The 27,089-nt window shown below is 41.3% G+C and overlaps 1 protein-coding gene across 1 annotated transcript in view; it reads left to right on the top strand.

Moving 5' to 3' along the window:
* The first annotated feature begins 269 nt into the window (after nucleotides 1-269).
* LOC149282008 (serine/threonine-protein kinase WNK4-like) overlaps nucleotides 270-27,089 on the top strand; it is a 105,413-nt gene continuing 78,593 nt past the window's right edge. Inside the window, exons 1-2 of the mRNA XM_089498680.1 lie at nucleotides 270-333; nucleotides 9,045-9,355. Coding sequence (XP_089354806.1) covers nucleotides 270-333; nucleotides 9,045-9,355 — 375 coding nt within the window. The remainder of the gene's footprint in view (nucleotides 334-9,044; nucleotides 9,356-27,089) is intronic.

Genomic DNA, 27,089 nt, shown 5'->3' with positions numbered 1-27,089 from the left:
ACACACACACACACGTACACATGCATGCTCACACACATACACACGTTGTCCTAAATCTTTAATGCGTGACAAAAGCCCTCAGCAACCGTGATCACTTCTGCAGGGGCCCTGCTGCTTACCTGTGCGTTGCTCAGCAATGTCTCTTGTTCTGCCCAGGGGAAACAGGAACCCAGCGGAGTCACATTAATTTACGTCACCTCACATGACCCTGCTCCATTCCTGCTTCCCCTGGGCAGGACAAGAGAAGTTGTTCGCACAGAGTGCGAGCAATGCAGATGGAAGCAGTGGTCCCTGCTGAAGTCTGCAAGCGGCACCGAGAGATCTGCAGTGGAAGTAAGGGGGTGGGGGAGGGTGTATGAACGAGTATGTGTGATTGTAATCTGTATGTCTAAATGAGTATTTGAATGAGTGAATTAATGTGTGTGAATGAGTAAATGAATGAATATGTGTGTGATAGAATGGATGTGTTAGTGAGGGGAGCATGGCACAGGGAGGTTGTTTGAGGCTAGGATGCCACAGGCAGGTTGTTTGGGGGCAAAGGGGCAAGTCATAGGAACATAGAAAGTGACGGCAGATGAGAACCAGTAGGCCCATCCAGTCTGCTTAACCTCTGAGTATTTACCTTTAGTACCTGCCCTTATCCTATATCTAGCTTGGCCTTATGCCTATCCCATGCTTAAATGCCTTTACTGTATTAAAATCTACCACTTCTGCTGGAAGGCTATTCCATGCGTCCACTACCCTTTCCGTAAAGTAATATTTTCTGATGTTACCATTAAACCTTTGCCCCTCTAGCTTATGACTATGTCTTCTTGTTGTGGTAGTATTTCTCCTTTTAAATAAACTATCTTCCTTTATCTTGTTGATTCCCTTTAAGTATTTAAATGTTTCTATCATATCCCCTGTGACAGGGCCAGGCTAGCTGGCTCATATGTCATATGAAGTTTAGCCGGGTCATGGAGCACTTTTGTGTCCAGTTCCGTATACCGTGACCCGGTAATATTTTATAAGACGTTTTATTGTGGAACCGGCCCGGAGACTGAATGTGGCTGCAGCTCCAGCCTTCAAAGGAACAATCCTGTAATCTGGCTGGGGCTCTTAATCAGCCAGCACAGCCCTGTCTGCCCAGACGGCACGCGCACTACAGGGGGGATAACACAGGTGTGGGAACCCATTGTATCCCTTAATCCCCTCACCTGATACATCCCCTGTATACTGATGGGATTTGTGATGGGGTGTGGCTGATGAGATTGGGGGTTGGGTTCGGTACACATTGAATTGAGATTGTATATAAATTCTGTGTGTTTGTAATAAAGAGAGTTCTTCTTGGTTTACTACGAATGGTGGTCTGGATGATCCATGGATAGCTGAGTGCTATCCGTATGAGGGACTGACTGGTGATTCCTCAGCCCTCAGCCTTGGGTACGGTGACCCTGTAACATCCCCCCTGTCACATCTTTCCTCCAGGCTATATAGGTTAAGATCATTTAACCTGTCCTGGTAAGGTTTATCCTTTAATCCATAAACCATTTTAGTAGCCCTTCACTGAACTTTCTCCAACATTTCTATATCCTTCCAGAGATACGGTCTCTAGTACTGTACACAATACTGCAAGTGAGGTCTCACCAGTGATCTGTACAACGGCATGAGCACTTCCCTCTTTCTACTGCTAATACCTCTCGCTATACAACCAAGCATTCTGCTAGCATTACCTGCTGCTCTACTAATGCGTCTGCCTACCTTTAAATCCTCAGAAATAATTACCCTTAAATCCCTTTCCTCACACTTTGAGGTTAGGACAGTATCAAATATTCTATACTCTGCCCTTGGGTTTTTATGCCCCAGGTGCATTACTTTGCATTTATCCACATTAAATGCCAGTTGCCACAGCTCTGACCATTTTTCCAGTTTACCTAAATCATTTGCCAATTGGCTTCTTCCTCCAGGAACATCAACCCTGTTTTTTTGGGTTTTTTTGTGTTGTCAGCAAATAGACATACCTTTCCATCAAGACCATCTGCAATATCACTAATAAAAATATTAAAGAGAATGGGTCAAAGTACAGATCCCTGAGATATCCCACTGGTAACAAGACCTTGCTCTGAATATACGCCATTGACTACAACCCTCTGTTGTCTGTCACTCAGCCACTCCTTAATCCATTCAACAACATTGGGATCTAAACTCAGAGATTGCAGTTTATTTATAAGTCTTCTATTGTCACGGCTAGAGGACCAGCAGTGCAGGAACCTGGTATCATCCACCGGTACGGGAGCAGAGCAGTATATTGGTTGCAGCAGGCAAAAGAGTAGTCGTTACACGGAGCCAAGGTCGGGAGTAGGCAAGGACAGGATAATCGAAAACAAGCCGGGTCAAACACAGGAGATAGACAGGAACGTCAAAAACAAGCCAGGGTCAGAAGCCAAAATCACGAAGTATTTAATAAGCACAGCCAACATGCACAAGGCAATGAGCTAGTGCAACAGCCAGGTTTAAATAGACCTACTAATTGTATTTCCAGCCCCGCATGAAACGGAGGCTTGGAACGCATAGGTGTAGTGTCTATAAGAGGCCACACGGTGGTGCGCGTGTGTACAGAGCCAGAGTTCATGCAGTCTGCGTTCAGGAAACCTGCCAACGGCTACAGGCGACGAGGGGCTTCAGTAGAACGGCGGTTCGGGGGAACGGAAGGTAAGTACCCCGTAGTTACATCTATGTGGCACAGTGTCAAAGGCCTTACTTAAATCCAGATACGCAATGTCTACTGCACCACCTTGATCAATTACTTTAGTCACCCAATCAAAAAAATCAATAAGGTTCGTTTGGAATGATCTTCCTGAGGAAAACCCATGTTGTTTTTGATCTTGAAACCCATGTTACTTCAGATGTTCTATGATGTTCAAAAGTCCTATGGAGATACGTGTTTTTAAGGTGGCAGCTGTAAGAAAACAAAGGGAAAGTATTTTAAAAAATTTTTTTTCACATTATTATATTTTGAGTACACCAGGTCTCTTCTTCACAGTCACTTTTAGATTTAAGTCCTATGCTTGGGCTGTGGATGCAACCTGGGGGCCAGGGCTGACATGATACTAAAGGGGGGGCATTAATTCACAATTTTTACGTATTGCTGACTAGCCCAGATAAAATGCTGCTCTGCAGTATTTTGTTGATGTATATAGTTGGTTCATGAAAGGGAACCAACTAGTCAGATATACATCCTCCATACCGCAGGGCAGCATTTTATCTGGGCTGGTGGCATCAATACACAAGGGGGCAGCTGGGGCCATTAAATAAATCAATACTAAAGCGAGGGGCAGGCTGGGGGCGAGACACAAGAGGGCAAAAATATAAAAGGGGGAGTAGTCAATGACCAAGCAGTGTGGAGAATACTTTTTTATTTTTGTAGCTTAGCCTGTCCTGGTGTGTATGTTTGGGTGTTATGAGTGGCAGAGCCTGTCCTGGTGTGTGTGTTTGGGTGTCGTTGTGGCAGAGCCTGTCCTGGTGTGTGTGTTTGGGTGTCGGTGTGGCAGAGCCTGTCCTGGTGTGTGAGTTTGGGTGTCGGTGTGCCAGAGCCTGTCCTGGTGTATGTGTTTGGGTGTCGGTGTGGCAGAGCCTGTCCTGGTGTGTGTATTTGGTCGTCTGTTTCCTGGCACTTTACTTAATGTGGGAATACATTATTAATTATTAAATTACATTTTTACTTATCCAGAGATAGAACGCTCTCCTGAATTTGTAATCACTTCAGAGGATAAAGGCCCAGAAATAAGTGAGAGGAAAAGTAAAGTGTTATTTATTCTATTTCAATCTGCATATTTTATTAAAAAAGGATGTGGCACTGAATTGTGGCTTCAAGCGTCCCGTGTACGGATATACCCCTAATCCCATCACATTACATCAATATGCGTTAGAAAATCGGGAACAAATGGGCATGGATGGTGGGCTGATTCAGTGGCGCAGTGGGCTACTTGACTAGACTTGCCACCCAGGCCTTAGGCTCCCCTGACACAAACACGTATATATATATATACTATAAAATAAATGATCACGGTTATTCCTCTACCTGTTTCTTCTGTGTCTTTGCTGCCAGGCTCTGTCATGAGCCCCCTGCCACAGACTTTGCCCTCTAGGCCATGATTTAGGAATAAGGTACGTAAACAGTGCCAGTTCACCTAGTAAAACATCCCCTGAGCCCAGTATGCAATTTTCTCTATAAAGACGGCAGGCTGGGCCAGCTGAAAAAGCAGGAAAATTTGGGTCAGGGGCAAAAAGGATTAGGTAAATTAGAGGGCTATTTAAGATCATGCTGGATTGGCAGTCTACCTGGAAAAGACAAAAAGAAAAAATAGGCCACCAAGGAGATACCTCCAGGATCCCCTGGCAGCAGACAAGGCGCTCCTGGTCTCATAGGCCACATTGTTATCCCTCCTAACCTTGTCTTTCCTGTTTCTTCCCTGATCCTTCCTATGCCATCCCCCTACCCCCTCTTCGCTTCCCCTGCCCCTGTTTCCCAGCTTTTTACATCTCAAACACCCTTCCACTCTACTAGCCCAGGTACCTCTGTCTGTGCCATCATGGAAATCATGCATAGCGAGACTATAGGGATATTGAGCTATTCATCATGCTGGAATGGACCGAACACCTCAAATCATTCTGCGTGTGTGGTACTGACGTATTCAAAATGCAAGTGAAGGGAGCTTTCCCATTTCTAACCAGAAACTAGCGTTCTGCATCCACAAACCAGATTAACTCCTTGCTTGCTGGCTATGGCGAGCATGCACCGTGGAATCCTAATCTAACTAATCCTCCTTTCACTCTAGCTAACCTTGAGGCCCTAATTTTTAATAAAGATCCTCCACAACCCTCCATTCCCATCCTCCCTGCCTGCCCTGGAATGTAGCAGTGTCCCTTAGGTTAGGTATCAACAAGCAGGACCCTGAGAATAGCATGATAAAACCTGCATGTTGAGGTTAAAACAAGAAAAACATGTGAGCAGTCAAGTGTCTTAGAAAGCAGGCCTGTGCGAAGGGCTTCTTTCGTGCCCAACATGTTAAAAGAGTGAACACCAGTAATAGACAGACTCAGTGAGTTGTTGGAATGGTATTCTGATAGGCCGAGAGCTGAGTTTTTGTTGCATGGTTTTAAATTTGGTTTTAAAATTCCTGTAAAGGATGTTGTGGTGCATAGACCTAGCTGGAGAAATGTTAAATCTGCTTATAAATATCTGGACATTGTCAAGGAGAAGCTAACAGTTGGGTCCTCCTATTCCAGATCTCTGTATTTCACCACACGGAGTGGTACCTAAAAGGAAGCAGGAAAGTTCAGGCTCATTCAACACCTGTCCTACCCTCAGGATAGTTCAGTCGACAATGCAGAGTGCACTACCAGTAATCTGACAATTCCCTGAATGTAGGCCTGGGTGCCTCAATGGCCAAAGTTGACATCGAACTAGCTTTCAGGTTACTGTCCAGACAGCCTTAATTACACAGGATTTTATTTTCAAGGGAAGTTTTATATTTGTCTATGGGTTGCACCATGGGTTAAATTTACAGATTCCTTTCTAAGCTTGTTTAATGCTGACCCAAAATAAGATTGTCTACGAAAGATCTAGCACTGGGTTCCCTACGAACGTGCAGTGCGGTATAGGAGAAAGGCTGCCCTCTTCCAGTCCCTATTTTCTGATTTTCATTCACCTTTTGTATTGGTTTTGCATGTTCTCTGTCATTGTAGCTTTGGAAATTTGGTGGACCAACAAATTTATTGTGTTTTGGACAGATAATCTGAGTGTCGTACATGCCATTAACAACATGTCGGCGTTTGACACAAGCTTCATTTTTAAAGCTGAGCACAAGCCAGGAGTCAACAATACTTTCGCAGATGCCTTGTCCAGGGGTAACCTAAATACATTTTTTACAGCAGAAGTATTCATTTTCCTACAAACCTTTTGCAACAAACACTTACACCAGCTCATTGAAGGAGCATCATTTAAAAATCCTGGCACAGTTACACTCGCGGAAAAAACATGCTTACAGGAGATGTATATGATACAACAGGCAATGCTAGTCCACCTTACTGTGTTTGATTATTCTGTTAAAAACATCTGTGCTAACCTTTTCTATTTAGTCTTCCCAATAAAGAAAGCCCTGATCATTGGGCACTTTTTCATCCATTGGGCTAACTTGTTTTCATCTGATAGCACTTTGGTAGTTTTCTGTTTGATTTTTTATTCTAATTTTAACATGTAATTTGTTGATATGTGATAAATCAATGTTTATATTCTTAATTGTGCATTCTGATTGATATTGGGAGTTATGCTGTATCACCATCAGTGTCTGGCCAAGTATATAGTGATGGTAGTTAGGGTGTATCACCGTCAACCATACCAACTCATCAGCATGTTCTTCCCTGGTAGTTGCAGTCTTTAGGGGTTACCTTGACTGTCAGTCATATGGACGACCAATTGGACAAGGAGGTGGTTTGTCTTTTGGCCTTTCTCTCACGTAGTCTACGATCAATTTGAATGGATAAGTTAGCAAACTCACCCAGAGAATTGGGTATGTTGGTGCGTGCCAGTTCATCCCTAATGTTCTCTGCAAATCCTAACCGAAATTGGTCATGCAGTGTAGGTTCGTTCCAAGATGTCTCCATAGAGATACAACGGAATTCAGCAATATACTCCTCCACCGGTCTTTTACCTTGTTTCAGTGCTCGTAGGGTGCTGGTAGCAGAAGTAGATCTGAAAGGATCCTCGTAGAGAGCGTCCATAGCTTGGCGGAAGGAGCCCCATGACTCCAAAATAGAGCTATTGCTACGAAGCAGGTGGTGAGCCCAGAGTTGAGGTTCTTCAGACAATAGTGCTATAACAGTATGAATCTTGATATAGTCCGATGAGTAAGTACGTGGTCTTAGATTAAACATAATTTGGCAAGACATCATGAAAGTAGTGTATTTCTTACGGTCACCGGAGAAACGTTCAGGCATAGGAATTTGAGGTTCAGGTGCGATTGCTCCTTGCAGAGCCATAGATTTAGGTGCCATAGAAGGAGCCGAAAAAGGAGTTATGCTGTACCACCCTCAGTGTCAAAATGTGAATAAATCACTGTTTTTTTTTTGTTTTACTATTATTTTTTTAACTCTGCAGTTGTAAGATCATGAATTTCCTTGTTATTTATTTATGTTCCTCAAAATAATCTCTGTATAGATATAGTGGGGAGAACAATTTTCTGTTCTTGCTTCGGGCGCAAAAAGAGCTACAGTTTTGCCCCTCTTGCTCAGCTACTACTTTAAAGTCAAATGGACGGATGTCACTGACACATTTAATGTAATGCTTTTTAAGGGCAAAGATATCACTGATGACCTGTTTGGGCCCAAAATGGCACTGACAAGCTGTTTGGTGAAACTATAATGTACAATTGGTAATAAGAAAATATACATCTAATAAATACGATGAGCTTTGTTGGCTTCTATATTTTCCATAGTTGTGGTTCATTTACTTGATAAAAAAATTATGACACACCGATGAGTTTCATATTGCCTGTCTGAAATTTCTACTTCACATTAGTATCATATTTTCCACTTTAATCTGGCAGTTGAACTTTTAATATCAGTGTGTTTTATTATTGTAAACTGCCTTTACTGAAATAGAACATATCTACATTGTAACTACACTAACTTTAATAGGGTGTAAACCCTTTTAAATGAATGATTTCAATTTGATTAGCCTTGCTCTCTATTTGAATGTCCAGGGGTCTTATTTATTATATGGCTAGTCTTCGAGCATGTTGCAGCCAGCTCTGCATAATCTCTAGGCAGGATCAGAGAGGTACTCAGAGGGTCAGCCAGCCCAGCCATAAATTGTACAAGAGAACAAGGCACCATTAAGAGACTTGAAAGATCACATTAACCATTTCGCACCAGCTTGGTTGTCTAAACAAGCTGAGCACCAGGTGATTATCTGTCTTTCTAGCAAAGGAACAGAGTGATCCTTTTCCAAGGAGTAAATTGTGGGAGGAACACTTCAGTCATTGCAAGACAAGGTGTAACTGTTATAGAATAGAACAAGAGGGTGGAGAATGTAGGGGGAGGGGTTATTCTACGTAAGCCACTGGCTGCAGTTCGAAGAGAGTGACTTTATCTATACTGTGTATACATAAACTTTGCAGTCACATGAATCCACGATCATATTCTGAGCGGCCGGAGCTGTCAGTGTATTTTCGAAACGGGAGAGACGGAAACATCTTGGTTCTGATTCCTTGAGACCTCTCATACTTAGTTTAGCAACTTGTAGCTGGCTGTTGCTGTAGCTTCTGGAAAGTAAGAAATGCATATGTTTTTCTAAAGACAACCGCAGCTTTCTTGTAAGTCCTGCTTTGGTATTTCGAATTGTATATTTTTAACTGACTGAAGAAGTGACTTTGAATGATTTAGTCATTTTGAAGGAAGTATTGGAGAAATAGCTGTCTAGTTTCTGGCTGCAGGTGACCTTCCGCAGGACTAAACCAGAAAATACCTTAATATTGGATTATACCATATGTAAATGTTCAATTTGTCAACATTAGCTGAGTGCATGTGCCATAATTTGGTGATCTTCTGGTGACTTGACAAGTGTCTTACTAGGGATGGAAGGTCAAGTTCTTACAAATCAGTGGCACTGTTAAGATCGTCTACAAAAGCAACATACATCTGTAGGTTAAAAAAGTGGGCAATGTTTTCTTTTGGAGTACCCACTTCACAGAACATGTCTCAAACAGAAGTGGATTTGGCAAGCTGTGAATTCTCCTTCGCCTCTGTTTTACCAGAAGACCCCGCGGAGCTGTCAACTTTAGCTGCTTTAAGAAGGCGCAGGCTATCGGGAAAGGAACCCCGGAGGAACTCTTATCAATTTAACAGGAGAAGTTCAGCTCAACTTGAATTATTAGGTTACGACCCTCCTGGGACCTCCTTCTCATCTTGGTGTCCTGAGGAGCCATCAGCGTTGGAAGCAACAGTTAATACTGTTCCTAAGATATCTCCTAATGCTATCAGCTGCTTGTCATCCAATATCCAAGCAGAGCTATTTCCCTTAGTAAATGCCCCTGGAGCTCCTGGGGCCTTGACCAGCATTGCAGACATCAGCTCAGAGTCTGAAGATGAAGCAAGCAGCCCAAAGGTGCCTATAATTCCAATCCCCAAACCTATTGTTTTGGAGAACAAGAAAGAACAAGAGGAGAATGAAGAAAATGAAACTAAGGCTGTGGCCACATCACCAGATGGACGATACCTGAAATTTAACATTGAGATTGGAAGGGGGTCGTTTAAAACAGTTTACAAGGGGCTAGACACAGAAACAACCGTGGAAGTGGCATGGTGTGAACTTCAGGTAAGGTCACCAAGTACAAACTGGTGTTATTTCATCTGACCTTCATAAGCAGATAGGCATTTTGCATACTGTTGCAATGTCCGATGAACCATTTTATTACCAACCAACATGATACCCATGCTGCCTTTATAACCCTGGTATTGCTGTGCTATTATTTATGTATTTATTTAGTTAGAATAAATAATTTATATACCGTATATATGCTGGCAGCATGGGTGGCACTAACATCTTGACCAATATGCCATTCTTTGGGTTTCTCCCTTTAGTTGCCCTTACTTTTGTAGTCTGTAAGTTTATTTCAGTAGCTTGAATGTTATTCCATTATTCAGAAAAAATCCCAATGTAAACGTGGCATTCCTTATCCCTCTAAGTTTTGTTATTTAATGTTCTAACACAATTGTTTGTGCATATATGAATTTTGCCATAGGTGTCCTGCAGTGTATATAGTTTTTGCTCCTGCAACTGAGAACTCTACTATACAGAAAGAACTTAGCCAGTTGACCACTTTCAGTATTAAAGCAGTCCAATAGGTTTGATCTGTCTTATCCATTTCTGTTCAAACTTGTCAGATTGCAGATAGAACACAAAAAGAGCTTCAAACAATGCCCCCAAATGTTCAAATCAGAGCAGAGTAGGGGGCAATTGCCCCCAGCCAGCCCTCCTTTGACCACCTTGAATCCTAGTACCGGTACTTTGAGTTGTCTGCACAAATACTAGTTTGGCTATTGAAACAAAAGAAAGAAAAGAGTTAAACAGAATTTAAGCAGAAAACCAAACTGGGAGAAGTGTTAGTACAAGATATTATGCTGCCAGTACACAAGATGTACATTATTGTAGAAAATTATGGGGTTGGCTCTAAAAAAACCCCAAAAAACACACGATAGCAGCACTGCTTGGGTTAATTATGACACACTAAGTCAGCTTAAAATGTTGAGCTTTTCACTTTTACTCTGCATATGATCTGCAAGGTGTACCTATATATATATATATATATATATATATATATATATATATATATATATATATTACAGCTTCATTTTTAACATCTTGTTTATTGATAAGGAAGGTGGTATTGTTGATATAATATACATACACCAATATGAGTTTGCGTATAGCATGAAGTGTGACATACAATGTAAGAGAAAGATATATATATATATATATATATATATAAGGGAGATCTTACTATAATTGCTATATGATAATCTGTTGGGTTTAATAGTTATCATGGTCCCTAACAGTTAATGGTTTATATGCACTGTTTGGGGGTTCTTTTATCTGTGTAGTTTAAGAGCATTGAGAATGTACATTTGTATAGATCAGCATAGATCTTCAAGAGAACTGATTTTTATTTTATTTTCTAGACTGCACAGCCTTTTCACAGTTACTCACATATTATAATTTTCCATATGGATAGTTTGTGATTTTAGTTACGTTGCTCTGTACTGGGGCAATTTTATTTGGCTTTGTGCAAAACTTTTGAGGTAATAATAGTGACTGCTGCCAGGAACCATTCCCAGTTGCCAGCAGGATATAAATAATTCAGTTCAGGGACTTCTATATCACTGCACATTCTGTCTTTGTCATTATGTAAAACTTTAAGCAGATCTATTTTTATACAATACATTGTTGGAAGTTATTGTAAGCATAAAGACTAATATATATTAATGCCACATGATATGTGGATGGGGGGGCATTATAGTCATTTTTTTTAAAGTTTGGGAGCTTATATACCAACTTCTTAGAATGACCATGTTATTAGACTATAATATATTAGAAAATCCTACTGGCCATGTGCTTGCCAAGTATTATCTTATACCTTATGTTCCTTGTAAATCGTCACATCCAAGTACTCGCTGTGTGTAACTGCTCCAATTCTAGGCCCTGTACCTATTTTCTTAAACTATAGCTACTTAAGTAACTTACCAATGTTCTCACATGTTTGCCCTAACTCCTTAACTTCTTGTAATGCCCACTGTTGCTGCTCTTGTACTCACTCCCTCAAAATGACTTCTTTAACTCTTCCTATGAAATTATCTACAAAATAGTCATTAATGTCCTAGCAGATTATAGACAAGCTTAAAAACAGAGATAACAAGCTTCCTGATGAGACAAGTGTCATGTGGATGAGCCCAAAGAAAGAGACCTGCCACTCCAAGGGCTGCAGGAAGGTTTAAACAGGCAATTATATCAGTGGAAATGCAGCCAGCATGCAAAGTCAAATAAGCCAGGGCTAAAACAACAACTATTATTATTTGTTTTATATAGCACCATCATATTCTGTAGTGCTGTACAATGGGTAGACAGGACATAACAAGTAGTATATAACAAACCAATTTGACTTACAGAAATAGGTGAGAAAGGCCCTGCTCAAACGAGCTTACAAAATGTTTACATGAGCAAACACAGGCATTTTATTCAATAACTCTTTTATCAATAGAATGTCAAAGCACTATTAAAATAGAGAGTGAAAATTAGCAATAAACAATGGCTATAATATTCACATATGATAAGACGCACCTGCACAGGAGGAGAACAGGTCTCTGCTTTGGTAAATGTTCAAAATATACATAGTGAGGGACTGCTTTGGAAAAGGAGAATTTGACTGTAGTAGAGAATTCAGTAAAATGGTGTTGAGAACTGATTATTTTTTCCTTCACAATCTCAAGTGGTTTATATTAAAAAGATAGTTTGCAGTTAGTTGCAATTGGTGTTTAATTCTAGAAAAAGTACGGGAGAGTGTGACAAATAGGGACCCCATGTTGTACGTAGTAGCTTGTCATCCAAAATGTAGGTCTACAAAATAGTACAAAATTATTATAAAAATGTATTGTTAATGTTGGATGTAACAATATAGGATATTTTTTTATTTTCTAGATGTTAAATTGCACCTTCGAAACAGAAGTTTAATGTGCCGCCAGTCAAGTCTTTAATGATTAAGCCTCTCGTGTGTAGAGAAATAAACAATGGCTTTATGAGTTGTGCCTTACAACAAGGCACAGATTGCCAACATTGCAGTAGAGGTATTTAATATACCTATACAATTGCCACATCTCCTTAATTATTAAGCTGTGTTGTGGAGACCCTCCTCATGCATGTATCATGTTTTGTAGCTGTGTACCTGTGTCTTGGTAAATTCTGGTGAAAGCATTCAATTAGTGCTTACTTAAGTACACCTTATGCAGCAAATATATGCACAAAAAGGGATCCAATGTTAACAAACATTATGTATGCTGAGTAAGAAAAATATTACAGATGTTATCATCAGATTAGGTCCAGTTTCAAAGAGCCCTCTTCATCAGGAAACTGCAGGTGCAAAATCACACTCTTGTAGAACAAATGAACATTCCCCCAAAGTCAGTACTGCCCTTTATGAATCGGGATAGTTGTAGGGTATGGCTTATGCCAGTGATGTAACTGCAGCACTCCCATGAGTACATTTTTATAGACCTCCTTAGAGGTATGTGTGATCTATATCTGTCCTCTCTGTTTGTCCCAGTCAAGGCTAATGCTTTTCAGAACCTGTGTATGCAATATCCGTGAAACTGGAATACGTGTATATGCTAGTACATGGACAAAGTATACTACAAAGTTGAGTCACTTCAGCATATTGAGTGGAATGCCATGCTCTTGTCATACATCACCTCCTTATGTAACACAATGTTAGCTTGGAATCACATTTGCTCAATTGCAAAAAGTTACTAAAAAAAATGGTAATTCCTTGGCTTGTAGATGTAGTATAAAGCCCCTCAAAATACCGTATTTGCTCAATCATAAGACGACCCCCCAAAATGTGAATATTAATTTAGGAAAAAAAGAAAAAGCCTGACTATAAGACTACCCTATAGGAAAAAAGTTTTACTAGTAACTATTAATTCACATGTAAACTTTTTCATATTTAATAAAAACGATTGTTTTTATTTCCTTTTATTTGCCAACCTGCCCTAAATTATGCACATCTGCCCCCCAGATATGCCTTATATGCCACTCTGCCCCCCCAAATGCCTTATACCCCCTATATGCCACTCTGCTTCCCTAATAAGCCACTCTGCCCCCAGATATGCCTTTTAACTCCCTATTTGCCCCTCTGTCTCCCAGATATGCCTTATACACCCATATATGCCACGCTGCCTCCCTGACATGCATTTTAACCCCCTATTTGCCAATCCCCCAGGTATGCCTTATACCCCCTATATGCCACTCTGCCTCTTCCATCAGAAAACCATTGAACCCCACCCCAATGCCACTCTTAACCCCCTATTGCCACGCTTAACCCCCCCGACTTACCAGTGCATGCTTTTACTTGTGACCTGTGCTTCAGACTCCCTGGTGTCTAGTGGGGCAGCCGGTGGAGGCCTGTGTAATGTAGACCTCCGCTGCTGGTGGACAGTACTTCTGCGCACAGACAACCTCCGCTGCCGCCGGAGCTTCTATGGTGGAGCACCGGAAGGTCATGTGATGCTGGCGCTCTGTCATAGAGGCCCTCAGAGGAAGTGCCGGCAGCAGCAGAGGCTGCCAGAGAGGAGGATCTATTTGAGGTCTGATTAGAAGATGACCTTGAATATAAGATGAGGGATATTTGTCAGAGCATTTGCTCTGAAAAAACCTTGTCTTATAATCAAGCAAATACGATACATGGATTTTCTGCATGTGTCAGTGGTGTTAGAGAGGAAAGACTGATTCACTCAATGGCAAGGTGCAGGAGTATGGAGAAGTGAGACCACATACACCATCAGTGAGGAAGACTGGATGTTTGGCTTTATCATCATGCTACGGACCAGCATTTGTCAATTTATTAAAATACAGCTTGTACTTTTTCATTTTCTAGTTTGTATTCTTGTTTTGAAGAATGTACTATTTACCTGAAGGTAAATGATCTATATTGAAAATCAGGTTTACCCTCTCTCCACATTATAATGCCTAATAACCAGGGACCATCACACCGTCTGTCTCCGCTTAAATTTGTTATTGTCTGCATAATTCATTGTGTGGAATCTGTTGGTGATAAAATAAATTACAAAACAAATGTCACACTTCAGGCAGTGAGGAGGTGAAATTCAGAGACGATCTCAAAATACTTCCGGACTGTTTCTCCCCCCCCCCCCCATGGATTGCCTTCATGTGACACTACAAATCTCTGCATGGCAAGAATCTCAAACTGTCCACATAACTACACAAATGCAGATATAAATAGACTTTCTTTATATACTAGCACTGTGAGTGAACTTCAAGCATGATCTGATTAAGCTTAAAATCCGAACTGTCAATGCTGAAGATTCTGTCTTAAACTGAAGTCTGCATATAATAGAAACAGTGGCGACTCTAGAAACAATATATAGGGGGGGGGGCACACAAGATACCACAGTCAAACTGGGGGGGGCATTAATAATTTCCACCATTAAATCATACCACTGAAAAAACATATATATATATATATATATATATATATATATATACACACACCGGTATATATATTTATATATTGGCAAAAGTAATGTGCTATGGAATGATACTTTTGTTATTGGACAATACAATACTTGATCATTCAACATGGGAAGCCTGAAGCCACAATTTAGTACGACTAATCCTTGAAATCCTTTAAACAACACAATACCTTAACTTTTGCACTAAATGATTTCAGGGCCCATATATATTAATATTAGTCCCTGCTGCCGATATATATATAAATATATATATATATATATATATAAATATTATATTCTGCTGCTGATAGGAGGTATAGATCAACACATTAACACACAAACCCATCTTTGCATGTATAGATCAATTGAAATTCACTTGTGATCTCAGCACTGAAGTTATATATCAAATAAACAGAATCAGACATACAAATCCTGTATTTGCAGGTATACAATAATAATATATGAAATGTAGCATTGCAGGTATAGATCAAATAAATACATGAAAACAGCATTGCAGGTATTAATCAACTGAACAAGACATACAAACCCTGTATTTGCAGGTAAACATAAATAATGTATGGAAACATAGCATAGCAGATATGGATCTACAGAATAACACAGAAACCCACCTTTGCAGGTGTAGGTCAATTGGAATTCACATAAAAACACAGTATTAAAGGTATAATTTTAACCCCCTAAATTACAGGCATAGATCACAGGTTGCACACCACAAAGTCAGCCCTGGCGTCCACACTGGCCACATAGAACCTGGCCAGCACCCAGATAACACACATAAGATTTGTGATCTTTGTCCCATATACACCCTGCCTGTGCCATCTTGGTCCCCAAGGCTCAAACATCCTGCTAGTGCCATCTTTGCCCACAATTATACATCTATGATACACACAATCATATTAACTCATGCTCTCCCTCATTCAGACAATTCATCCACATATTAACTCATGCTCTTGGAGCTTCAAATGATGGGCTACATGTATTTCTAGGACAAAAGTTGACCGCACAAATAATGATGGAATATGTCGCTTTGGCTAGAAAATATGTTTTTTCTAACCATAGCGACATGTTCATTTGTGTCTTGCGCACTCCAGGTTTGTACTAGAAACACATACAGCCCCTCATTTGATGCGCCAAGGGGTGTAGTTCTTGCAAATGTGTACTTTTTGTACCATAATTTAACTTCCTACGTGAGCAGTAATGCCACGTCAAGGCTTCAACCCTAATTACTGATCATTCACATGCCTTTCATATCTCCATTCACTCGCAGAAGCACACACCATACTTTCCATACATTCACTCACAGAAGCACACACCATTCTTTCCCCTTACAATCCCAAAGAAATGATGGTAAAGGGAGAAAAAAATCACTTTTACAGCAAAAATAAGTTTTGCAGTAAAAATGCAAGGCGCTCCAGGTATAAGATGGTTACTCACGTACCACACAGGCTAAATGGCTGATTTTATTAATATTTACAGTTCATCAGGATTTCAAAAATTGCCTCCCTCTACCGTTGGCTAAATTTAACCCCATGATCAAAGGGATCATGGGATTAAAAATTAGTATCGGCCATTTTTAAAAAGGGAATGTGACTTTTTATAGCAATATGATCACTGTGGTAACATTGGCTACCACAGTGGATCATTTAGCTCGAATATTTAAACTTTTTTTTTTTTTTAAGTTAAACTACTTTATGTTTAAATAGTTTTTTAAACTTTTATTAAATTGTTTTTTTTAACTTAATATTTTTTATTCTTTTTACAAGCTATATACCATTGGAAAGGTGAAGTAATTGCCTTTCCAATGGTATATGTTGGGGGTCTGTAGCTGCTTAGATGCCTGAGATACAGGCATCTAAGCAGCATGCCCCCATACTTTTGCGCGAGACGTCACCGGGCGGATCGGGTGGCCCAGATGATGCCCTTCAGTTTGAGGGGCGGATCGCCGGGGTAGGTGGTGATGGAGGTCCACAGACCTCCATCACGGTAGGGTAGTGCCAGTGACGGCATGGTGCCGTCGTTAGCACCTGACTGGGACTGCTAGCAGTCAAGGGGTTAAAGTCCCATTGCGGCACTGTCCTGGGTGACTCCAAATTCGACGGGGGGGGCAACAGGGGGGGCAAGGAATATCCTAGGGGGGCAATTGCCCCCCCTTGCCCCCCTGTAGCGACGCCACTGAATAGAAATAACTGCTCAGTTCATAGTACAGTTAAAGACATTCCACCATAAGAGATGGTAATAATTAAAATAAAAATTAAAAGCATTAATCTGTTTTTAATTATCAGGAAACTAAATTGGTGTTAAGTTTAAAGGGAGGGCAATGTCAAAAGAAAATTGTGACATGGCCCTTTATGGTCCATTAGAGGCACTCGAACCATCATGTGCACTTTTTATTCATATGATCATCCCACTGCAACTGCATCCCCATGCCAAACACATCTCTACGCACATCAGGGGTGGGGCAGGGGGCAATTACCTCCTTTAGACCGCCCTAAACATATCTGTGAATGAGTGAATGGATGTTTGTGAATGAGTAACTGAATGAATATGTGTGTGTGATAGCATGAATGTGTAAGCGGGGGGAAAGCATGACACAGAGAGGCTGTTTGAGGCCAGGATGCTACAGGCAGGCTGTTTGGGGGCAAAGGTGGCAAGTCCTATGATTCCAATATGGATGTTGGGCAGATCCTGTGGATGCAATCAGGATGCCAGGGCTGACATGATACTAAAGGGGGGGGGGCATTCAGTCACAAGGGGGTGCTGGCTGGGGGTATAAATACACATAATGCCGGCTGGGGGCGATACACAAGGGGGCAAAAAGCAGTGTGGGAATCCTTTTTTTTTTATTGTTGTAGCTTAGCCCATCCAGATGTGGTTGTCAGTCTGGCAGAGCCTGCCCTGGTGTGTGTGTTTGGGTGTCGGTGTGACAAAGCCTGTCCTGGTGTTTGGGTATCGGTGTGGCAGAGCCTGTCCCGATGTGTGTGTTTGGGCATCAGTGTGGCAGAGCCTGTCCTGGTGTGTGTATGTGTTTGGGCGTCGGTGTGGCAGACCCTGTCCTGGTCTGTGTGCTTGGGTGTCAATGTGGCAGATCCTGTCTGGTGTGGGTGTTTGGGTGTCGATGTGGCAGACCCTGTCCTGGTGTGTGTGCTTGGGTGTCAATGTGGCAGATCCTGTCCTGGTGTGGGTGTTTGGGTGTTGATGTGACAGAGCCTGTCCTGGTGTGTGCTTGGGTGTCGGTGTGGCAGAACCTGTATTGGTGTGTATTTGGCCGTTGGTGTGGCAGAGCCTGTCTTGGTGTGTGTGTGGGCATCGGTGTGGCAGAGCCTGTGCTGGTGTGTGTGTGCTTGGGCGTCGGTGTGGCAGAGCCGGTCCTGGTGTTTGTGTTTGGGCTTCAGTGTGCCAGAGCCTGTCCTGGTGTGTGTGTTTGGTCATCTGTTTCCTGGCACTTGACTTTAGGGCTGCAACAACTAATCGATAAATTCGATAATAATCGATAATGAAATTCGTTGCCAACGAATTTCATTATCGATTAGTTGAATCGATTATTATCGATTATAAAATGAGGGTTTTTTCAGAGCAAACGCTCTGAAAAATACCCCTCATTATATAATCCGTTTAGTCTGACTCACAGCAGCAGCAGCTCCTACTTACCAGTCCCTCCCTGTAATCACTGTGACAACTGGCCCCGCCCCCTTCCTTCTCCCAGAAGGCCAGAACCACATGGCTGTGACACTCATCTAACTGTAAGTATAAAATTAATATTTGGGCTGCTGAAAGTTAGGGGAGGTGGGGGTTAATTTAGGGGCAGTTATGGTTAATGGGGTGTTTAGGGTTAATTTAGGGGCAGTTATGGTTAATGGGGTGTTTAGGGTTAATTTAGGGTAGTTGTTTTGATGGGGTATTTAGAGTTAATTTAGGAGCAGCTATGGTTAATGGGGTGTTTAGGGTTAATTTAATGATGAGGACTGAGGGTTAATTTGATTAATAAAGTTAACTTAAGGTGCAGTTAGAGATAAAGGGGGGCCAAACTAAGGGGAATCTAAATCCTGGGGGGGGCAGTGAAGATTAACCCAGTACTTATTTAAAAAAGTATGGTGTCAGTGTGATGCGAACAGGTCTGTGACTCTATGAGATATCTGGGGGGTATAAGGCATATCAGGGGAGGACGGAGTGACATATCTGGGGGTATAAGGCATATACATTAAATAAGGCATATGTGGGGAGGGCAGTGTGGCATGTCTGGGGAGGACGGAGTGGTGTATCAGGGTGTATAAGGCATATCTGGGGCCACAGTGGCATATCTGGGGGTAGACTGGAGTGGCATATGTGGGGAGGGCAGCGTGGCATGTCTGGGAGGTAGTGTGGCATGTCTGGGGAGGATGGAGTGGTGTATCAGGGGGTATAAGGCGTATCAGGCACAGTGGCATATGTGGGGGTGGAGTGGCATATGTGGGGGTGGAGTGGCATATGTGGGAGGCAGCGTGGAGTGGCATATGTGGGAGGCAGCGTGGAGTGGCATATGTGGGAGGCAGCGTGGAGTGGCATATGTGGGAGGCAGCGTGGAGTGGTATATGTGGGAGGCAGCGTGGAATGGCATATGTGGGAGGCAGCGTGGAATGGTATATGTGGGAGGCAGCGGGGAGTGGCATATGTGGGAGGCAGCGTGGAATGGCATATGTGGGAGGCAGCGTGGAGTGGTATATGTGGGGGGCAGCGTGGAGTGGTATATGTGGGGGGCAGCGTGGAGTGGTATATGTGGGAGGCAGCGTGGAGTGGCATATGTGGGGGGCAGCTTGGAGTGGTATGTGTGGGAGGCAGCGTGGCAAGCCTTGGCTCAAATGTGCATAAATTGGGGGGGGCTGGTTGGGAAATAAAGACAAGAAATGTATTTTATCAAAGTTTTTTTTTATTCTGCTGCTTGTATTTAACATCATTTGTTTATTAAATTATTTTAAATAAATGAAAAATTTACATTTGATTAATCGATTAATCGAAAAAATAATCGGCCAACTAATCGATTATGAAAATAATCGTTAGTTGCAGCCCTACTTGACTTACTGTAGGAATAAATTGAACTATTTCATTTTTACTAATCCAGAGATAAAACACCCTCCTGAAGTTGTAGTCACTTCAGAGGACAAAACCTTCTAGGCTCAGAAATCAGTGACAGGAAAAGTAAAGGTAATTGTGTTATTTACTCTATTTCAATCTGCACATTTTATTAAAAAGGATAAGTGACACTAAATTGTGGCTTCAGTGTACTGATGTACTCCCAATCCCATCACATTACATCGAGATGCGTTATAAAATCAGGAAAAGATGGGCATGGATGGTGGGCTGATTTGTAGTGCAATGGGCCGCTTGACTAGACTTGACCCCCAGGCCTTAGGCTGCCAGCCCTCCCCTGATGCACATGATATACTTATCTTCAGCCAGCTCCAGCTCTGCAAATGCAGGTGGGATCTGTTTTATTGGAGCTTTAATATGCAAAATGCTTCAAACCACATTTAAGCCCCCACATGTATTATATTGTATAGACAGGAAGCTGTAGAGTTCAGTCAGGAACCTAGCCAATAGGAGAGAGTGCATTGGAGGTATGCATACCTGCCTTGTGCTTGCTTACACGTGTGCAGATATCCAACCAGTACTACCTGAGATTAGTTTCTTAAGTGTTTTGGTTTTTAATCCAATCTCTTTATTTTGTAAGTGAGTTTACAAAGGAGTTTACAAAGAAACATTTACCCTTCACCATAATCTCACCTCCATTTTGTGTGTACTTTGCCAATTGCTTCCTTGTTCTCTGGACTGCTATGGATTGTTTGACCTTGTTCACAGCTGGCTGACTTTTCCTAATGTATTCTGTGAATTCCTCAGGTTTTCTCTCCCTGGTATGCTACCGTATAAACCTTGTTGAAAGGGCCTGGAATCCTAATGAACCTTCAGTCAATATCTTTTTGTTTCAGAATTATATCCTGTTAATGTTTCCTTCTCCAATTATATCAGTATGTTCCCTCAGCTGTTAAAATCTACCATCACAGGTGAATTAGAGTTACCACTTAAATAATTTCACATTGGTATATACAAACCAATTTGCCCCTTTGTAAAATTTTCATTGTACATTTTTCATTCTTAGAAACAATCAGTCATGAAATTTAGTAGGCTTGCACCCGCGTTTTTATGTCTGGGAAAAAAGGTAAAATACTTGGACACTTTATAATCGATAACTGCATAAAATGATATGTCTTTGACTACTCTATTCTTTCATGACTGTGAGATTGTTATTGTGTTCTGCACAGAGCCATGTATCAACCTTATTTGACTGCTGCAAATCAATGAGTTCAGATAAAAAAAAAAAAATTCAACTAATTTTGAAAAGGTCACACTTGGCTGTTCCATAATTTGCAACACATTAAAGAAATATTCCTTACAAAAAATAGACTAGTAGTCCTATAGTTTAATACTAGAAATTGCTAAAGCTCATCAAAGTGTTTCTAAGATGTCTTGTGTTGGTAAATAAATTGTATAACTTAGTCAAAAACTGCTTGTATCATGGATACATAAAAATTAGGGCATTACCTCCTCTTTACAAAAGGGATATCCTCAGACAGCACTAGAAATAATGTGGAAACAGAGATTATTCCTGATGATAGCAATACCCAGTTAAAAAAAATAGTAGGTAGGATACCCAGAGCTCTCCTCCTTCTGAGGGAGTGACTTCATGTATGTCTCGATTTGATATATGAAGGAAAGGTGCTAGCCCAGAGAGCTTTACATTGGTTGAGAATGGGTAGGGAATTTGACAGGGAATGGCCCTGCACCTGAGGAGAGTGACACTGAGATCTGGAGGAGCAGAGATTCATCTGGAGATTTTTAACCAATCCTGGACAGTTCCTGTGTATGACCATAATACATTATATTGATCTTTTGATATGTCATAGTTTTTGTAATGTGTGATTTCCATAGGACTGGCCCTAATGTCTGATACTCTAAGTGAACGATATCCCTGTTCACTTTTTCTTACTTTACCCCCACATTTATTTAGGCTCCGCCTTCTGCTTTCCTCACCTAGGTTTCCACTCTACTAACTTCAGCAAACCTAATCTCTCTTCCTTTCAGTTAGGCTGCGATTTTATTCTGCACTAACACTACCTGACACTGTAATCATTTCTTAATTTAAGAAAATATGTCACTCAAATTCAGACGGTTGTGTTTTTTTTTTAATCACAGATAGAAATCTCTACTTTTTATTGACAAAGGAAAAGTACACAGTTTCTGTAGCCATTGTCAAAGTGCCCTTATAAGTATAATATGTTCCGAAGGTTAAAATGTTGTGTATATCTTCAAAATGAGGAACTTACAGAAGTGCAACTATGGTTTAATTAGAGGTAATTGTGGACAACAGTGAGAAAAGTGATTTTACAACTGAACAGTTAAAGCATGTGATCTACAGCAATTACTTTTTTGTTGTCTTTGTAATTGGAGCCGTTTGAGATTACATAAAATGTTAGTAATTTTCTTTGCGCCCCCCCCCCCCCATTGTACTTCAGGTATGAATTTACAGCTTCAGGTACATGTCATTGTCAAACACCACTATATGTGTTCAGCAACATTTCCTGAGTACAGTGATACAATCTATGCATATGTTTGCTTGGTTGTTTGGAGGCTAAAAGGTCACATTTTTCTTTTGAATTTAGAAATTTCCTAATTGAGACATATTTAAAACCAGTCAGTTCAATTTACCCCATCAAAGAATGTATTTTTGAACACTAGACACCCCAGGGTATTTTAAAATTTTTGGACATATTTTCTTTAAACTGGACATCACTGGGGTCTTTTTATTTTTAAATTGTATTACATTTTTATTTTTTTCACCTATTTTCACATTTTTATTTTTTTCTTACATTTTATTTTACTGATCACATAGTGTTTAGTGAGCTGTGCTCCATTGACCTGCATGGTTGGCTGCAGTACCTGTCATCTTGTTAGAGGCAGCATATCTCTAACAGGAGGGACTTTGAAACAATCCTAGGAGCAATAAAATGGGGCCCCTGACTTTTTTGTGATGCTGAATGCCTATATATCGAGGCACTTCAGCAACACTGGCTGTGCTTTTTTAGCCATCGGTCGTTGTCATAATTGAAAGGCATATAGCCTTTCAATATGGTGAATACAATTGCTCTTAGGAGTGGTCTAACGGGGTTCTTACATTTTTTTTGGTGTTGCTGAATGCCTCAATGTCAAAGGCATTGCAGCAACACCAGCTGAGCGAAGAAAGCAATTGTTGTTCTTGTAAAGTAATATTAATTTCATCTGTCACTAGGCTAACCATTCTTTTTATGTTGCATTATAGTTTTTCAGATGTTAATGTACGTAAATTGTTCTAATTGTTTTAAAACCCCAATGCTGCAACTTACCCGGCACATCCCACTGGTCTCCCTCCCTGTTCAACAATTAGTTAAACGTCCGTACGAGCGACTTTATTGGTCGCTCGTACGGACATTTAACCCGGCACAGACTAACTAATTGAACAGGGAGGGAGACCAGTGGGATGTGCCGGGTAAGTTGCAGCATTGAGGTTTTAAAACCCCAATGCTGCAACTTACCCTGCAGATGCCACTGGTCTCCCTCCCTGTTCAATTAGTTAAATGTCCGTACGAGCGACCAATAAAGTCGCTCGTACGGACATTTAACTAATTGAACAGGGAGGGAGACCAGTGGGATGAGCCTATTGGTCACCTGCAGGGTCCCTGTAGGCGAGTAATAGGCTCATTCGCACTGCCCTATAACCCGTGATGGCGAACCTGCGGATTTCCACTTCCGGAAACTGCCGCGATGCTGCGAAAAACAAGGTAAGTTAGAAGGGGGGGGAATGGTAGACGAAGACGATCACGAAGATCTTCGTGGTGTGTGTCTTCGCCTACGTTTTACCGCCGCTGTCTTCTCTTCGGCGTGTCTTCGGAACGAACACAAAAACGTACTCTTTGTGTTCGTTTTCATGTTTGCCCGAAGACGAATGCACAAGTTTAATGAAAAGGCGATGGGGCCTGATGGGATATACCCCAGGTTATTAAAATAGCTAAGTGGTGTGCTAGTAAAACTACTTAGAGATTAATTTAACCAATCATTTTAACAGGAGTACTCCCAGAAGATTGGAAATTAGCAAATGTTGTGCAGTAGGTAGAAATCAGGCAACTACAGGCCTGTAAGTCAGTAGTGGGGAAACTAATGGAAACTCATCTAAAGTCACATGGGTTACAAGATCAAAAACAACACTGGTTTTCATTAAAAAAGATCATGCCAAACTAATCTTGTTGATATTTTTGATTGGGTGACTAAAATAATTGATCAAGGTTCAATTGAGTTTAGATTGCAATATTGAATGGATTACATAGTGGCCAATTAAGGTTTGTAGTCTATGGAATTCTTTGGGAGAAATGTCTTGTTACCAGTGGGGTACCTTAGGCATCTGTACTTGTACCCATGGTGTTTGATGTTTTCATTGGCGATATCGCAGAAGGTCTTGATGGTATGGTATGTATTGCCAATCAAATAATCCTCACACAAGTGGTCCCCCACCTGTCTCATTCCCCCAGCCTCCAATTAGCTTGTATGTTCACAAGTGCAGGGCTCTCTTCCCTGTCTACCAGTATTTTTTGATGTTAATATCATTGTCCCTATTGTACATTGTCGGTTTTAAGGCTGTACTTAGTTTTCACTGTTGTTTTGTAATAGTGCTATGCATTCGTCAAAATACATCATGGTTCTTGCAGACATTTTGCACATCCTTAAGTACAAACACAATGCTGACCGCTTTATAAAATCACAACCTACTGTTTGGCACAGGGTTAAAATTTTAGTCACTATGGTTACCCTAAGATGTTAAATTGTTCATGTTTTTTTTGCACCTTCGATTGTCCATTGTCCATGGCTAGTTAATTTCAAACTACAGGGTTTATTCACAAAAATATGAGTTTAGGGGAGTGTTGCAGTGTCACCTAAAACCTGCTAGAATTGGTCCTTTGTAATGCTTAATGAAATTGGAAAAGTAAACTGGGAAAAATTTGCTAACTTCCACTCTAGCAAATAATCATTCTGTTACTATACTTGATGTTGAATAACCATAAAATCTGGCTTCATAATATTTGTACTCTTAATGAAGCATGCAACTGAAATTTTGAGTCCAAGAGTCTTGTGATTTGTGAGTAGGTACAGGCTAATCTGCTAACAACTTATAACAAAGCATTATTCATCTTGAGAGTAAATCAAGCCAACATAGATTTTAAATGCCCTATGGAAATTCAGGTTTTGGAGTTATGTGTGACTCAAAGGTTGATTAAAACTTAGAGGAAAGAAGGGATGTGGAGAAGCAACAGAAACATTTAAATAATTCAAGGGATTTAACAAAGTACAGGGAGGATGTGAAATTCAAATGAGTAGAAACTTTAGAAGAGCTTAGATGTAATATGATTAACTTTACCGATAGGGCGGTCGATAAATTGTTAAGTAGCCTCTCATAGAAGTTGTAGAGGCTAATACAGCAATGGAGTTAAACCAAACAACTTCCATTGATTTTTCACCACCCTATGAGATCAGAGGATCTACCCGGGACAGTGGACACTTCCCAAAAACCAGGACTGTCCCACAAAACCTGGCATTTTAGGGAGGTATGGGTTAATGAATTATAAGAAAAAGAACATTATTATGCCTGGAGCTTATTTAAGTAAGTGAATAATTATACTCTATGCATAAACATTTGATGCACTTCACAGCTGTGGTTACAGTCTAAATAAATTGCACAGTTTTCAAGGTGACTTTTGTTTGGTCACATCAGACTTATCCTTAAGCATGACGCCTACCTTCTGGTCTATATATTATTTACTTTGTAATACTTTATGCCATCAGCACGTCGTAATACATCTTTGTTAGAATCACAAAACATGTTTTTTTGTATGTTGTCCAGTCATAGAAGGCTTAGATTTTCTAGCCCTTAATTTGGTCAATGTTTTATGTCATCGTTCAATGATATTGCCTATTTTCTTTAGATATGAATAGCGATTTAATGCTTTGGTAGTTAGCCATATCATTAAACTCTGAATTTCTAAAATACCATCATGGTTTCAGTAAGCCCTACTGTGCAAATAAATACCCCTAAGGAAATGTCATCCATTACACACACAATAAATGTGCTTCTTTTTTGTAATTTATAAATAACTTTTTAAGTTATATATTTTTTCAGTCAACAGTGAATTGAGAAGGGCTTGTTAACCCAACTAATGAACCCAGAAGATCACACAAAACTACCGATTTAGTTGGCCGATTATTTTTTCGATTAATCGATTAATCGGATAAAAAAAACAATATGCAAATTTTTTGTTTATTTAAAATTTAATGAACTGGATGTTAAAAAACAACTTAAAATTTACATTAACATTCTTATTTTGTTATGATGTAATAAAAAAACAATATGTTCAAAGTACAAAAACCCAAACACAATATTTATGAAACAAAATAACCCCAAACATTCTGAAAAGAGGTGGACTATTACTGTTCAAGAAACTTTGCCCCAGCCCTGGCACTTTGCACCCAGCACTTTGCACCCAGCACTTTGCACCCAGCACTTTGCACCCAGCCCTGGCACTTTGCACCCAGCACTTTGCACCCGGCACTTTGCACCCAGCCCTGGCACTTTGCACCCAGCACTTTGCCCCAGCCCTGGCACTTTGCACCCAGCACTTTGCACCCAGCCCTGGCACTTTGCACCCAGCCCTGGCACTTTGCACCCAGCACTTTGCACCCGGCACTTTGCACCCAGCACTTTGCCCCAGCCCTGGCACTTTGCACCCAGAACTTTGCACCCTGGCACTTTGCACCCAGCCCTGGCACTTTGCACCCAGCACCCGGCACTTTGCACCCAGCACCCGGCACTTTGCACCCAGCACTTTGCCCCAGCCCTGGCACTTTGCACCCAGAACTTTGCACCCTGGCACTTTGCACCCAGCCCTGGCACTTTGCACCCAGCACTTTGCACTGTGCCCCTGCACCCAGTCTCCAACTCTGCCCTGCACCCAGCCCTGCCCCCACACTCACACCCTGCACCCACTCTGCCCTGCACCCACACTCACACCCTGCACCCACTCTGCCCTGCACCCAGTCTCCAACTCTGCCCTGCACCCAGTCTCCAACTCTGCCCTGCACCCAGTCTCCTGCCCTGCCCCCACACTCACACCCTGCCCTGCATCCCCACCCCCACTCTGCCCTGCACTCAGTCTCCTACCCTGGCCTGCCCCCCCACCCCT

Source organism: Sceloporus occidentalis, unplaced genomic scaffold (genome assembly GCF_023333645.1).
Source record: "Sceloporus occidentalis isolate IW3139 unplaced genomic scaffold, rSceOcc1.0.p SCAF_124, whole genome shotgun sequence".
Classification (NCBI taxonomy): Eukaryota; Metazoa; Chordata; class Lepidosauria; order Squamata; family Phrynosomatidae; genus Sceloporus; species Sceloporus occidentalis.
This window is presented reverse-complemented; position numbering and strand designations above follow the sequence as displayed.